General features: G+C 48.2%; 1 protein-coding gene across 1 annotated transcript in view; it reads left to right on the forward strand.

The window, feature by feature from the left end:
• fbxo4 (F-box protein 4) overlaps positions 1-15,548 on the forward strand; it is a 56,051-nt gene that overhangs the window by 20,064 nt on the left and 20,439 nt on the right. Inside the window, exon 5 of the mRNA XM_072515596.1 lies at positions 4,200-4,399. Within this exon, the coding sequence (XP_072371697.1) occupies positions 4,200-4,399 (200 nt within the window). The remainder of the gene's footprint in view (positions 1-4,199; positions 4,400-15,548) is intronic.

Here is a 15,548-nt window from a genome sequence, read left to right on the forward strand (position 1 = left end):
AGCTCCCTCTGCACTGTCCCCATCAAGCACTCCCAGAACAGGTACAGCACGGGGTTAGATACAGAGTAAAGCTCCCTCTACACTGTCCCCACCAAACACTCCCAGCACTGGTACAGCACGGGGTTAGATACAGAGAAAAGCTCAATTTGCACTGTCCCCATCAAACACTCACAGGACAGGTACAGCACGGGGTTAGATACAGAGTAAAGCTCCCTCTACACTGTCCCCATCAAACACTCCCAGGACAGGTGCAGCACGGGGTTAGATACAGAGTAAAGCTCCCTCTACAGTGTCCCCATCAAACACTCCCAGGAAAGGTACAGCACGGGGTTAGATACAGAGTAAAGCTCCCTCTACACTGTCCCCATCAAACACTCCCAGGACAGGTACAGCACGGGGTTAGATACAGAGTAAAGCTCCCTCTACACTGTCCCCATCAAACACTCCCAGGACAGGTACAGCACGGGGTTAGATACAGAGTAAATCTCCCTCAACACTGTCCCCCATCAAACACTCCCAGGACAGGTACAGCACGGGGTTAGATACAGAGTAAAGCTCCCTCTACACTGTCCCCATCAAACACTCCCAGGACAGGTACAGCACGGGGTTATATACAGAGTAAATCTCCCTCAACACTGTCCCCCATCAAACACTCCCAGGACAGGTACAGCACAGGGTTAGATACAGAGTAAAGCTCCCTCTACACTGTCCCCATCAAACACTCCCAGGACAGGTACAGCACAGGGTTAGATACAGAGTAAAGCTCCCTCTACACTGTCCCCATCAAACACTCCCAGGACAGGTACAGCACGGGGTTAGATACAGAGTAAAGCTCCCTCTACACTGTCCCCATCAAACACTCCCAGGACAGGTACAGCACGGGGTTAGATACAGAGTAAAGCACCCTCTGCACAGTCCCCATCAAACACTCCCAGGACAGGTACAGCACGGGGTTAGATACAGAGTAAAGCTCCCCCTACACTGTCCCCATCAAACACTCCCAGGACAGGTTCAGCACGGGGTTAGATACAGAGTAAAGCTCCCCCTACACTGTCCCCATCAAACACTCCCAGGACAGGTACAGCACGGGGTTAGATACAGAGTAAAGCACCCTCTGCACAGTCCCCATCAAACACTCCCAGGACAGGTACAGCACGGGGTTAGATACAGAGTAAAGCTCCCCCTACACTGTCCCCATCAAACACTCCCAGGACAGGTACAGCACGGGGTTAGATACAGAGTAAAGCTCCCCCTACACTGTCCCCATCAAACACTCCCAGGACAGGTACAGCACGAGGTTAGATACAGAGTAAAGCTCCCTCTACACTGTCCCCATCAAACACTCCCAGGACAGGTACAGCACGGGGTTAGATACAGAGTAAAGCTCCCTCTACACTGTCCCCATCAAACACTCCCAGGACAGGTACAGCACGGGGTTAGATACAGAGTAAAGCTCCCCCTACACTGTCCCCATCAAACATTCCCAGGACAGGTACAGCACGGGGTTAGATACAGAGTAAAGCTCCCTCTACACTGTCCCAATCAAACGCTCCCAGGACAGGTACAGCACGGGGTTAGATACAGAGTAAAGCTCCCTCTACACTGTCCCCATCAAACACTCACAGGACAGGTACAGCACGAGGTTAGATACAGAGTAAAGCTCCCTCTACACTGTCCCAATCAAACATTCCCAGGACAGGTACAGCACGGGGTTAGATACAGAGTAAATCTCCCTCTACACTGTCCCAATCAAACATTCCCAGGACAGGTACAGCACGGGGTTAGATACAGAGTAAAGCTCCCTCTACACTGTCCCCATCAAACACTCCCAGGACAGGTACAGCACGGGGTTAGATACAGAGTAAAGCTCCCCCTACACTGTCCCCATCAAACATTCCCAGGACAGGTACAGCACGGGGTTAGATACAGAGTAAAGCTCCCTCTACACTGTCCCAATCAAACACTCCCAGGACAGGTACAGCACGGGGTTAGATACAGAGTAAAGCTCCCTCTACACTGTCCCCATCAAACACTCCCAGGACAGGTACAGCACGGGGTTAGATACAGAGTAAAGCTCCCTCTACACTGTCCCCATCAAACACTCACAGGACAGGTACAGCACGAGGTTAGATACAGAGTAAAGCTCCCTCTACACTGTCCCAATCAAACATTCCCAGGCCAGGTACAGCACGGGGTTAGATACAGAGTAAATCTCCCTCTACACTGTCCCCATCAAACACTCCCAGGACAGGTACAGCACGGGGTTAGATACAGAGTAAAGCTCCCTCTACACTGTCCCAATCAAACATTCCCAGGACAGGTACAGCACGGGGTTAGATACAGAGTAAATCTCCCTCTACACTGTCCCCATCAAACACTCCCAGGACAGGTGCAGCACGGGGTTAGATACAGAGTAAAGCTCCCTCTACACTGTCCCCATCAAACTCTCCCAGGACAGGTACAGCACGGGGTTAGATTCAGAGTAAAGCTCCCTCTACACTGTTCCCATCAAACACTCACAGGACAGGTACAGCACGAGGTTAGATACAGAGTAAAGCTCCCTCTACACTGTCCCAATCAAACACTCCCAGGACAGGTACAGCACGGGGTTAGATACAGAGTAAAGTTCCCTCTACACTGTCCACATCAAACACTCCCAGGACAGGTACAGCACGGGGTTAGATACAGAGTAAAGCTCCTTCTACACTGTCCCCATCAAACACTCCCAGGACAGGTACAGCACGGGGTTAGATACAGAGTAAAGCTCCTTTTACACTGTCCCCATCAAACATTCCCAGGACAGGTACAGCACAGGGTTAGATACAGAGTAACGCTCCCTCTACACTGTCCCCATCAAACACTCCCAGGACAGGTACAGCACGGGGTTAGATACAGAGTAAAGCTCCCTCTACACTGTCCCCATCAAACATTCCCAGGACAGGTACAGCACAGGGTTAGATACAGAGTAACGCTCCCTCTACACTGTCCCCATCAAACACTCCCAGGACAGGTACAGCACAGGGTTAGATACAGAGTAAATCTCCTTCTACACTGTCCCCATCAAACACTCCCAGGGCAGGTACAGCACGGGGTTAGATACAGAGTAAAGCTCCCTCGACACTGTCCCCATCAAACAATCCCAGGACAGGTACAGCACGGGGTTAGATACAGAGTAAAGCTCCCTCTACACTGTCCCCATCAAACACTCCCAGGACAGGTACAGCACGGGGTTAGATACAGAGTAAAGCTCCCTCTGCACTGTCCCCATCAGACAATCCCAGGACAGGTACAGCACGGGGTTAGATACAGAGTAAAGCTCCCTCGACACTGTCCCCATCAAACAATCCCAGGACAGGTGCAGCACGGGGTTAGATACAGAGTAAAGCTCCCTCTGCAGATCCTGCAAAAATAGTTAAATAATCTTAATTATGAGATTAAGTGATGTTCGGAGATTCATGTGGATTATTATCACAGCAGACATCCTGGGCGGGATTCTCCCCTCCCCGGCGAGGCGGGGGTTCAAGGCGGGACGGAGTGGTGTGAACCACTCCGGCGTCGGGCCGCCCCGAAGGTGCGGAATCCTCCGCTAGGCGCGCCCCGGAGTGGTTGGCGTCCCGCCGACCGTCGCGGAAGGGCCTCCGGCGCGTGCGCAGAGGGATCCGCTTCCGCTCCGGGAACGGCGGAGGACCACAGCCTCCGGTGTTGAAGGATAGAGTGCCCCCACGGCACAGGCCCGCCCGCGGTTCGGTGGGCCCCGATCGCGGGCCAGGCCACCGTGGGGGCACCCCCCCGGGGCCAGATCCCCCCCCCCCCCCGAGAATCCCGGAACCCGCCCGCGCCGCCAGGTCCCGCCGGGAAGGGTCCTGCTCTAATTTACGCCGGCGGGTCCGGCCACAGAGGGGCGGGACTTCGGCCCGAATCCAGGCCGGAGATTTCGGGCAGCCCCGGGACCCATCGAGCCGCGCCGACCCCCCCATTCCCCGTGGCGGGCGGCGCGATTCCCGCCGGGCCGGCTTCTGGGGGGCGGGAGAATTAGGAGGACGGCGGGGGCGGGATTCACGCCGACCCCTGGCGATTCTCCCACCCGGCTGCGGGGGGGGGGGGGGGGTCGGAGAATCCCGCCCCCTATTTCAGTGTTACGGACAGCACAAAATATCGAAAACCTGATCCGCTGCTTCCTTTCTCTCCGTCTCTTTCAGGAAGGAGAGAGAATGTGCAAGGAGAGAAGAAAATGAAGTTGTTAATAAACTGTTTGTGCGGCAAGATGCTGCTGGGGGGCAGGGCGATGCCCAGGGAGACGGACGGCAGGAACCTGGGTACACCATCATCCCTCCGGTGCAGAAGGTGTGCAGAGTGGTGAACGGATTCATCTACGTGGCAAATGCTGAAGCCAGGAGACGTTAGTGACTCCCTTTCCTTCAGTATTTTTACTCAGTCACGGGGATGGCCGACTTGCTGTGGGGACAATGGCAGGAAGTGAATATACTGCATACCTTCCATCAACTGGGTAACAACCAGACCGAATATCCTCCTCTGAACAGCTTTGTAAATGATTTAGCCACATCTTAATTAGTGCAAAACAATGTGGGAAGTTCATCATCATTGGTAGCACCCAGCACTCCCAGGACAGGTACAGCGCGGGGTTTGATACAGAGTAAAGCTCCCTCTACACTGTCCCCATCAAACACTCCCAGGACAGGTACAGCACGGGGTTAGATACAGAGTAAAGCTCCCTCTACACTGTCCCCATCAAACACTCCCAGGATAGGTACAGCACGGGGTTAGATACAGAGTAAAGCTCCCTCTACACTGTCCCCATCAAACACTCCCAGGACAGGTACAGCACGGGGTTAGATACAGAGTAAAGCTCCCTCTACACTGTCCCCATCAAACACTCCCAGGACAGGTACAGCACAGGGTTAGATACAGAGTAAAGCTCCCTCTACACTGTCCCCATCAAACACTCCCAGGACAGGTACAGCACGGGGTTAGATACAGAGTAAAGCTCCCTCTACACTGTCCCCATCAAACACTCCCAGGACAGGTACAGCACGGGGTTAGGTACAGAGTAAAGCTCCCTCTACACTGTCCCCATCAAACACTCCCAGGGCAGGTACAGCACGGGGTTAGATACAGAGTAAAGCTCCCTCTACACTGTCCCCATCAAACACTCCCAGGACAGGTACAGCACGGGGTTAGATACAGAGTAAAGCTCCCTCTACCCTGTCCCCATCAAACACTCCCAGGACAGGTACAGCACGGGGTTAGATACAGAGTAAAGCTCCCTCTACACTGTCCCCATCAAACACTCCCAGGACAGGTACAGCACGGGGTTAGATACAGAGTAAAGCTCCCTCTACACTGTCCCCATCAAACACTCCCAGGACAGGTACAGCACAGGGTTAGATACAGAGTAAAGCTCCCTCTACACTGTCCCCATCAAACACTCCCAGGACAGGTACAGCACGAGGTTAGATACAGAGTAAAGCTCCCTGTACACTGCCCCCATCAAACACAGATCCAACATTGTGAACAAGCATTGGGAAGCTATTAAATATTTGTACAAATCAATGTTTATATTACAGTTGGTGGGTTGGATCTTCCAGTAAAAACATTGAAGTCTACTGCTTCACGGCGCTGAGGACCCAGGTTAAATCCCGGCCCTGGGTCACTGTCCGTGTGGAGTTTGCACATTCTCCCCGTGTCTGCGTGGGTTTCACTCCCACAATCCAAAGATATGCAGGATAGGTGGATTGGCCACGCTAAATTGCCCCTTAATTGGGGAAAAAAAGAATTGGGTACTCTAAATTTATAAAAGAAAACCAAAAAACATTAAAGTGAGAATCATTGTCGAGATTAGCTTCACTGGAACGGGAAACTGTACGACAGAGACTCGATACGACAGAGACTCTATTCGACAGAGACTCTATACGACAGAGACTATATTCGACAGAGACTCTATACGACAGAGACTATATTCGACAGAGACTCTATACGACAGAGACTCTATACGACAGAGACTCTATACGACAGAGACTCGATACGACAGAGACTCGATACGACAGAGACTCGATACGACAGAGACTCTATACAACAGAGACTCGATACGACAGAGACTCGATACGACAGAGACTCGATACGACAGAGACTCTATACAACAGAGACTCGATACGACAGAGACTCGATACGACAGAGACTCTATTCAACAGAGACTCTATACGACAGAGACTCGATACGACAGAGACTCTATACGACAGAGACTCTATACGACAGAGACTCGATACGACAGAGACTCTATTCGACAGAGACTCTATTCGACAGAGACTCGATACGACAGAGACTCGATACGACAGAGACTCTATTCGACAGAGACTCGATACGACAGAGACTCTATACGACAGAGACTCTATTCGACAGAGACTCGATACGACAGAGACTCGACACGACAGAGACTCTATTCGACAGAGACTCGATACGACAGAGACTCGACACGACAGAGACTCGATACGACAGAGACTCTATACGACAGAGACTCTATACGACAGAGACTCGATACGACAGAGACTCAAACAAAGAACAAAGAACAAAGAAATGTACAGCACAGGAACAGGCCCTTCGGCCCTCCAAGCCCGTGCCGACCATACTGCCCGACTAAACTACAATCTTCTACACTTCCTGGGTCCGTATCCTTCTATTCCCATCCTATTCATATATTTGTCAAGATGCCCCTTAAATGTCCCTATCGTCCCTGCCTCCACTACCTCCTCCGGTAGTGAGTTCCAGGCACCCACTACCCTCTGCGTAAAAAACTTGCCTCGTACATCTACTCTAAACTTTGCCCCTCTCACCTTAAACCTATGCCCCCTAGTAATTGACCCCTCTACCCTGGGGAAAAGCCTCTGACTATCCACTCTGTCTATGCCCCTCATAATTTTGTATACCTCTATCAGGTCGCCCCTCAACCTCCTTCGTTCCAGTGAGAACAAACCGAGTTTATTCAATCGCTCCTCATAGCTTATGCCCTCCATACCAGGCAACATTCTGGTAAATCTCTTCTGCACCCTCTCTAAAGCCTCCACATCCTTCTGGTAGTGTGGCGACCAGAATTGAACACTATACTCCAAGTGTGGCCTAACTAAGGTTCTATACAGCTGCAACATGACTTGCCAATTCTTATACTCAATGCCCCGGCCAATGAAGGCAAGCATGCCGTATGCCTTCTTGACTACCTTCTCCACCTGTGTAGCCCCTTTCAGTGATCTGTGGACCTGTACTCCTAGATCTCTTTGACTTTCAATACTCTTGAGGGTTCTACCATTCACTGTATATTCCCTACCTGCATTAGCCCTTCCAAAATGCATTACCTCACATTTGTCCAGGTTAAACTCCATCTGCCATCTCTCCGCCCAAGTCTCCAGACAATCTAAATCCTGCTGTATCCTCAGACAGTCCTCATCGCTATCCGCAATTCCACCAACCTTTGTGTCGTCTGCAAACTTACTAATCAGACCAGTTACATTTTCCTCCAAATCATTTATATATACTACAAAGAGCAAAGGTCCCAGCACTGATCCCTGTGGAACACCACTGGTCACAGCCCTCCAATTAGAAAAGCATCCCTCCATTGCTACCCTCTGCCTTCTATGTCCTAGCCAGTTCTGTATCCACCTTGCCAGTTCACCCCTGATCCCGTGTGACTTCACCTTTTGTACTAGTCTACCATGAGGGACCTTGTCAAAGGCCTTACTGAAGTCCATATAGACAACATCTACTGCCCTACCTGCATCAATCATCTTAGTGACCTCCTCGAAAAACTCTATCAAGTTAGTGAGACACGACCTCCCCTTCACAAAACCGTGCTGCCTCTCACTAATACGTCCATTTGCTTCCAAATGGGAGTAGATCCTGTCTCGAAGAATTCTCTCCAGTAATTTCCCTACCACTGAAGTAAGGCTCACCGGCCTGTAGTTCCCGGGATTATCCCTGCCACCCTTCTTAAACAGAGGAACAACATTGGCTATTCTCCAGTCCTCCGGGACATCCCCTGAAGACAGCGAGGATCCAAAGATTTCTGACTCGATACAACAGAGACTCTATACGACAGAGACTCTATACGACAGAGACTCTATTCAACAGAGACTCTATACGACAGAGACTCTATACGACAGAGACTCGATACGACAGAGACTCGATACGACAGAGACTCGATACGACAGAGACTCGATACGACAGAGACTCTATACGACAGAGACTCTATACGACAGAGACTCGATACGACAGAGACTCGATACGACAGAGACTCGATACGACAGAGACTCGATACGACAGAGACTCGATATGATAGAGACTCGATACGACAGAGACTCGATATGACAGAGACTCGATATGATAGAGACTCGATACGACAGAGACTCGATACGACAGAGACTCGATACGACAGAGACTCGATACGACAGAGACTCGATATGACAGAGACTCGATATGATAGAGACTCGATACGACAGAGACTCGATACGACAGAGACTCGATACGACAGAGACTCGATTCGACAGAGACTCTATACGACAGAGACTATACGACAGAGACTCGATACGACAGAGACTCGATACGACAGAGACTATACGACAGAGACTCTATACGACAGAGACTATACGACAGAGACTCTATACGACAGAGTCTCAATACGACAGAGACTCTATACGACGGAGACTCTATTCAACAGAGACTATACGACAGAGATTCTATACGACAGAGACTCGATACGACAGAGACTCGATACGACAGAGACTCTATACGACAGAGACTCTATACAACAGAGACTATACGACAGAGACTCTATACGACAGAGACTCTATACGACAGAGACTATACGACAGAGACTCGATACGACAGAGACTCGATACGACAGAGACTATACGACAGAGACTCTATACGACAGAGACTATACGACAGAGACTCTATACGACAGAGTCTCAATACGACAGAGACTCTATACGACGGAGACTCTATTCAACAGAGACTATACGACAGAGATTCTATACGACAGAGACTCGATATGACAGAGACTCGATACGACAGAGACTCGATACGACAGAGACTCTATACGACAGAGACTCTATACGACGGAGACTCTATTCGACAGAGACTCGATACGACAGAGACTATACGACAGAGACTCTATACGACAGAGACTCTATACGACAGAGACTATATACGACAGAGTCTCAATACGACAGAGACTCGATACGACAGAGACTATACGACAGAGACTCTATACGACAGAGACTCTATACGACAGAGACTATATACGACAGAGTCTCAATACGACAGAGACTCTATACGACAGAGACTCTATACGACAGAGACTCTATACGACAGAGACTCGATACAACAGAGACTATACGACAGAGACTCTATTCGACAGAGACTCTATACGACAGAGACTCGATACGACAGAGACTATAAGACAGAGACTCGATACGACAGAGACTCGATACGACAGAGACTCGATACGACAGAGACTATACGACAGAGACTCTATACGACAGAGTCTCGATACGACAGAGACTCGATACGACAGAGACTCGATACGACAGAGACTATACGACAGAGACTCTCTACGACAGAGACTCTATTCGACAGAGACTCTATACGACGGAGACTCTATTCGACAGAGACTCGATACGACAGAGACTCGATACGACAGAGACTCTATTCGACAGAGACTATACGACAGAGACTATATACGACAGAGACTCGATACGACAGAGACTATAAGACAGAGACTCGATACGACAGAGACTCGATACGACAGAGACTCGATACGACAGAGACTATACGACAGAGACTCTATTCGACAGAGACTCTATACGACAGAGACTATACGACAGAGACTCGATACGACAGAGACTCGATACGACAGAGACTCTATACGACAGAGACTCTATATGACAGAGTCTCGATACGACAGAGACTCGATACGACAGAGACTCGATACAACAGAGACTATACGACAGAGACTCTATACGACAGAGACTCTATTCGACATTGACACTATACGACAGAGACTATACGACAGAGACTCTATACGACAGAGACTCGATACGACAGAGACTCGATACGACAGAGACTCGATACGACAGAGACTCGATACGACAGAGACTCGATACGACAGAGACTCGATACGACAGAGACTCGATACGACAGAGACTATACGACAGAGACTCTATACGACAGAGACTCTATACGACAGAGACTCGATACGACAGAGACTCTATACGACAGAGACTCTATACGACAGAGACTCTATTCGACAGAGACTCTATACGACAGAGACTCTATACGACAGAGACTCTATACGACAGAGACTCTATACGACAGAGACTCTATACGACAGAGACTCTATACGACAGAGACTCTATACGACAGAGACTCTATACGACAGAGACTCGATACGACAGAGACTCGATACGACAGAGACTCTATACGACAGAGACTCGATACGACAGAGATCGATACGACAGAGACTCTATACGACAGAGACTCTATACGACAGAGACTCTATACAACAGAGACTATACGACAGAGACTCGATACGACAGAGACTCTATTCGACAGAGACTCTATTCGACAGAGACTCGATACGACAGAGACTCGATACGACAGAGACTCTATACGACAGAGACTCGATACGACAGAGACTCGATACGACAGAGACTCTATACGACAGAGACTCTATACGACAGAGACTCTATACGACAGAGACTCTATACGACAGAGACTCTATACGACAGAGACTCGATACGACAGAGTCTCAATACGACAGAGACTCGATACGACAGAGACTCTATACGACAGAGACTCTATACGACAGAGACTCGATACGACAGAGACTCGATACGACAGAGACTCGATACGACAGAGACTCTATACGACAGAGACTATACGACAGAGACTCGATACGACAGAGCCTCGGTACGACAGAGACTCTATACGACAGAGACTCTATACGACAGAGACTCGATACGACAGAGACTCTATACGACAGAGACTCTATACGACAGAGACTCTATACGACAAAGACTCTATTCGACAGAGACTCGATACGACAGAGACTCGATACGACAGAGACTCGATACGACAGAGACTCTATACGACAGAGACTCGATACGACAGAGACTCGATACGACAGAGACTCTATACGACAGAGACTATATACGACAGAGACTCTATACGACAGAGACTCGATACGACAGAGACTCGATACGACAGAGACTCTATACGACAGAGACTATATACGACAGAGACTCTATACGACAGAGACTCGATACGACAGAGACTCGATACGACAGAGACTCTATACGACAGAGACTCTATACGACAGAGACTCGATACGACAGAGACTCTATTCGACAGAGACTCTATACGACAGAGACTCGATACGACAGAGACTCGATACGACAGAGACTCGATACGACAGAGACTATACGACAGAGACTCTCTACGACAGAGACTCTATTCGACAGAGACTCTATACGACGGAGACTCTATTCGACAGAGACTCGATACGACAGAGACTCGATACGACAGAGACTCTATACGACAGAGACTCTATTCGACAGAGACTCTATACGACAGAGACTCGATACGACAGAGACTCTATTCGACAGAGACTCGATACGACAGAGACTCTATACGACAGAGACTCGATACAACAGAGACTATACGACAGAGACTCTATACGACAGAGACTCTATACGACAGAGACTCTATATGACAGAGACTCTATTCGACAGAGACTATACGACAGAGACTCTATTCAACAGAGACTCTATACGACAGAGACTCTATACGACAGAGACTCTATACGACAGAGACTCTATACGACAGAGACTATACGACAGAGACTCTATACGACAGAGACTATACGACAGAGACTCTATACGACAGAGACTATACGACAGAGACTCTATACGACAGAGACTCGATACAACAGAGACTCTATACGACAGAGACTATACGACAGAGACTCTATACGACAGAGACTCTATTCAACAGAGACTCTATACGACAGAGACTCTATACGACAGAGACTCTATACGACAGAGACTCTATACGACAGAGACTCTATACGACAGAGACTCTATACGACAGAGACTATACGACAGAGACTCTATACGACAGAGACTATACGACAGAGACTCTATACGACAGAGACTATACGACAGAGACTCTATACGACAGAGACTCTATTCGACAGAGACTATACGACAGGGACTCATAACAACATAAGAACTAGGAGCAGGAGTCGGCCATCTGGCCCCTCGAGCCTGCTCCACCATTTAATGAGATCATGGCTGATCTTTGTGGACTCAGCTCCATTCTCCGGCCCGTACACCATAACCCTTAATCCCTTTATTCTTTAGAAAGGTATCTATCTTTTTCTTAAGGAGACCAAAACTGAACACAATACTCCAGATGCGGCCTCACCAACACCCTATACAATTGCAGCATAACCTCACTAGTCTTGAACTCCATCCCTCTAGCAATGAAAGACAAAACTCGATTAGCCTTCTTAATCACCTGTTGCACCTGCACACCAACGTTTTGCGACTCGTGCACCAGCACACCCAGGTCCCTCTGCACAGCAGCATGTTTTAACATCTTACCGTTTAAATAATAATCCATTCTGCTGTTATTCCTCCCAAAATGGATAGCCTCACACTTGGCAACATTGAATTCCATCTGCCAGACCCTCGCCCATTCACCTAACCTATCCAAATCCTTCTGCAGACTTCCGGTATCCTCTGCACTTTTTGCTTTACCACTCATCTTAGTGTCGTCTGCAAACTTTGACACATTGCACTTGGTCCCCAACTCCAAATCGTCTATGTAAATTGTGAACAACTGCGGGCCCAACACTGATCCTTGAGGGACCCCACTAGTTACAGGTTGCCAACCAGAGAAACACCCATTTATCCCCACTCTCTGCTTTCTGTTAGTTAACCAATCCTCTACCCATGCTACCACTTTACCCTCAATGCCATGCATCTTTAGTTTATGCAGCAACCTTTTGTGTGGCACCTTGTCAAAAGCTTTCTGGAAATCCAGATATACCACATCCATTGGCTCCCCGTTATCTACTGCACTGGTAACGTCCTCAAAAAATTCTACCAAATTAGTCAGACACGACCTACCCTTTGTGAACCCATGCTGCATCTGCCCAATGGGGCAATTTCCTTCCAGATGCCCCGCTCTTTCCTCCTTAATGATAGATTCCAGCATTTTCCCTACAACCGAAGTAAAGCTCACTGGCCTATAATTACCCGCTTTCTGCCGACCTCCTTTTTTAAACAGTGGTGTCACGTTTGCTACTTTCCAATCCTCTGGGACCACCCCAGAGTCTAGTGAATTTTGATAAATTATCACTAGTGCGTTTACAATTTCCCTAGCCATCTCTTTTAACACTCTGGGATGCATCCCATCAGGGCCAGGAGACTTGTCTACCTTTAGCCCCATTAGCTTGCCCAATACTGCCTCCTTAGTGATTACAATCATCGCAAGGTCCTCACCTATCATATCTTTATTTCCATCAGTCACTGGCATGTTATTTGTGTCCTCCAATGTGAAGACTGACCCAAAAAACCTGTTCAGCTCCTCAGCCATTTCCCCGTCTCCTATTATTAAATCTCCCTTCTCATCTTCCAAAGGACCAATATTTACCTTAGCCACTCTTTTTTGTCTTATATATTTGTAGAAGCTTTTACTATCTGCTTTTATGTTCTGAGCCAGTTTACTTTCATAGTCTACCTTACTCTTCTTTATGACTTTTTTAGTAGCTTTCTGTTGTCCCCTAAAGACTTCCCAGTCCTCTAGTCTCCCACTAATTTTTGCCACTTTGTATGTTTTTTCCTTCAATTTGATACTCTCCCTCACCTCCTTAGATATCCACGGTCGATTTTTCCCCTTTCTACCGTCTTTCTTTTTTGTCGGTATGAACCTTTTCTGAACACTGTGAAAGATTGCTCGGAAGGTTCTCACTGTTCCTCAACTGCTTCACCATGAAGTCTTTGCTCCCAGTCTACCTTAGCTAGTTCTTCTCTCATCCCATTGTAATCGCCTTTGTTTAAGCACAAAACACTAGTGTTTGATTTTACCTTGTCATTCTCCAACTGTATTTTAAATTCCACCATATTGTGGTCGCTCCTTCCAAGAGGATCCCGAACTATGAGATCATTAATCAATCCTGCCTCATTACACAGGACCAGATCTAGGACCGCTTGTTCCCTTGTAGGTTCCATTACATACTGTTCCAGGAAATTATCCCGGGCACATTCTATAAATTCCTCCTCAAGGCTGCCTTTACCAACCTGGTTAAACCAATCGATATGCAGATTAAAATCTCCCATGATAACCGCTGTACCATTTCTACATGCATCCGTTATTTCTTTGCTTATTGCCTGCCCTACCATCCTGTTACTATTTGGTGGCCTATAGACTACTCCTATCGCCTTACTATTCCTGATTTCCACCCAAATTGATTCAACCTTGTCCTCCATAGCACCAATATCATCTCTTACTATTGCCTGGATGCCATCCTTAAACAACAAAGCTACACCACCGCCCTTACCGTCCATTCTATCCTTTTGTATAGTCTGATACCCTTGGATATTTAACTCCCAGTCGTGACCATCTTTTAACCATGTTTCAGTAATGGCCACTAAATCATAGTCATTCACGATGATTTGCGCCATCAACTCATTTACCTTCTTTCGTATACTACGAGCATTCAGGTAAAGTACACTTATGCTGTTTTTTATTTCTTTGTTATGAATCCTAACACCTTGATCAGTAAGTTTTCGCAAATTATTTTTCCTCTTACCCTTTCTCCTAATTTTCCTTGTCTTTGAACCCATATCTCTACATAATAACCTGTCACGTAACCTGCTGCCTTGATCTCCATTAACCATTATCCTGTCCATAGCTTTACACTTCCCTTCCCCCCAACTTGCTAGTTTAAAGTCCTTGTGACCAACCTATTTATCCTATTCACTAGAACACTGGTCCCAGAATGGTTCAGGTGAAGACCGTCCCAATGGTACAGGTCCCTCCTGCCCCAGTACTGATGCCAATGCCCCATGAAATGGAATCCCTCTTTCCCGCACCACTCCTTTAGCCACGTGTTAACTTCTCTAATTTTCTCAACCCTATGCCAATTGGCACGTGGCTCGGGTAGTAATCCAGAGATTATAACCCTGGAGGACCTGTTCTTTAATTTAGTCCCTAGTGTTTGATAATCCCCAAACAGGTCCTCTTTCCTAGTCTTACCTATGTTGTTAGTCCCAACGTGGACCACAACAACTGGATCCTCCCCCTCCCTCTCCAAAATCCTTTCAAGCCGATCAGAGATGTCCCTTACCCTGGCACCGGGCGGGCAACATACCATGCGGGACTCTCGATCTGGCTTACAAAGGATGCCATCAATCCCCCGAATTATAGAATCCCCTACAACTACCACTTGTCTTTTTGCTCCCCCCTCTTGAATGACT

Source organism: Scyliorhinus torazame, chromosome 9, assembly GCF_047496885.1.
Source record: "Scyliorhinus torazame isolate Kashiwa2021f chromosome 9, sScyTor2.1, whole genome shotgun sequence".
NCBI classification, from domain to species: Eukaryota; Metazoa; Chordata; class Chondrichthyes; order Carcharhiniformes; family Scyliorhinidae; genus Scyliorhinus; species Scyliorhinus torazame.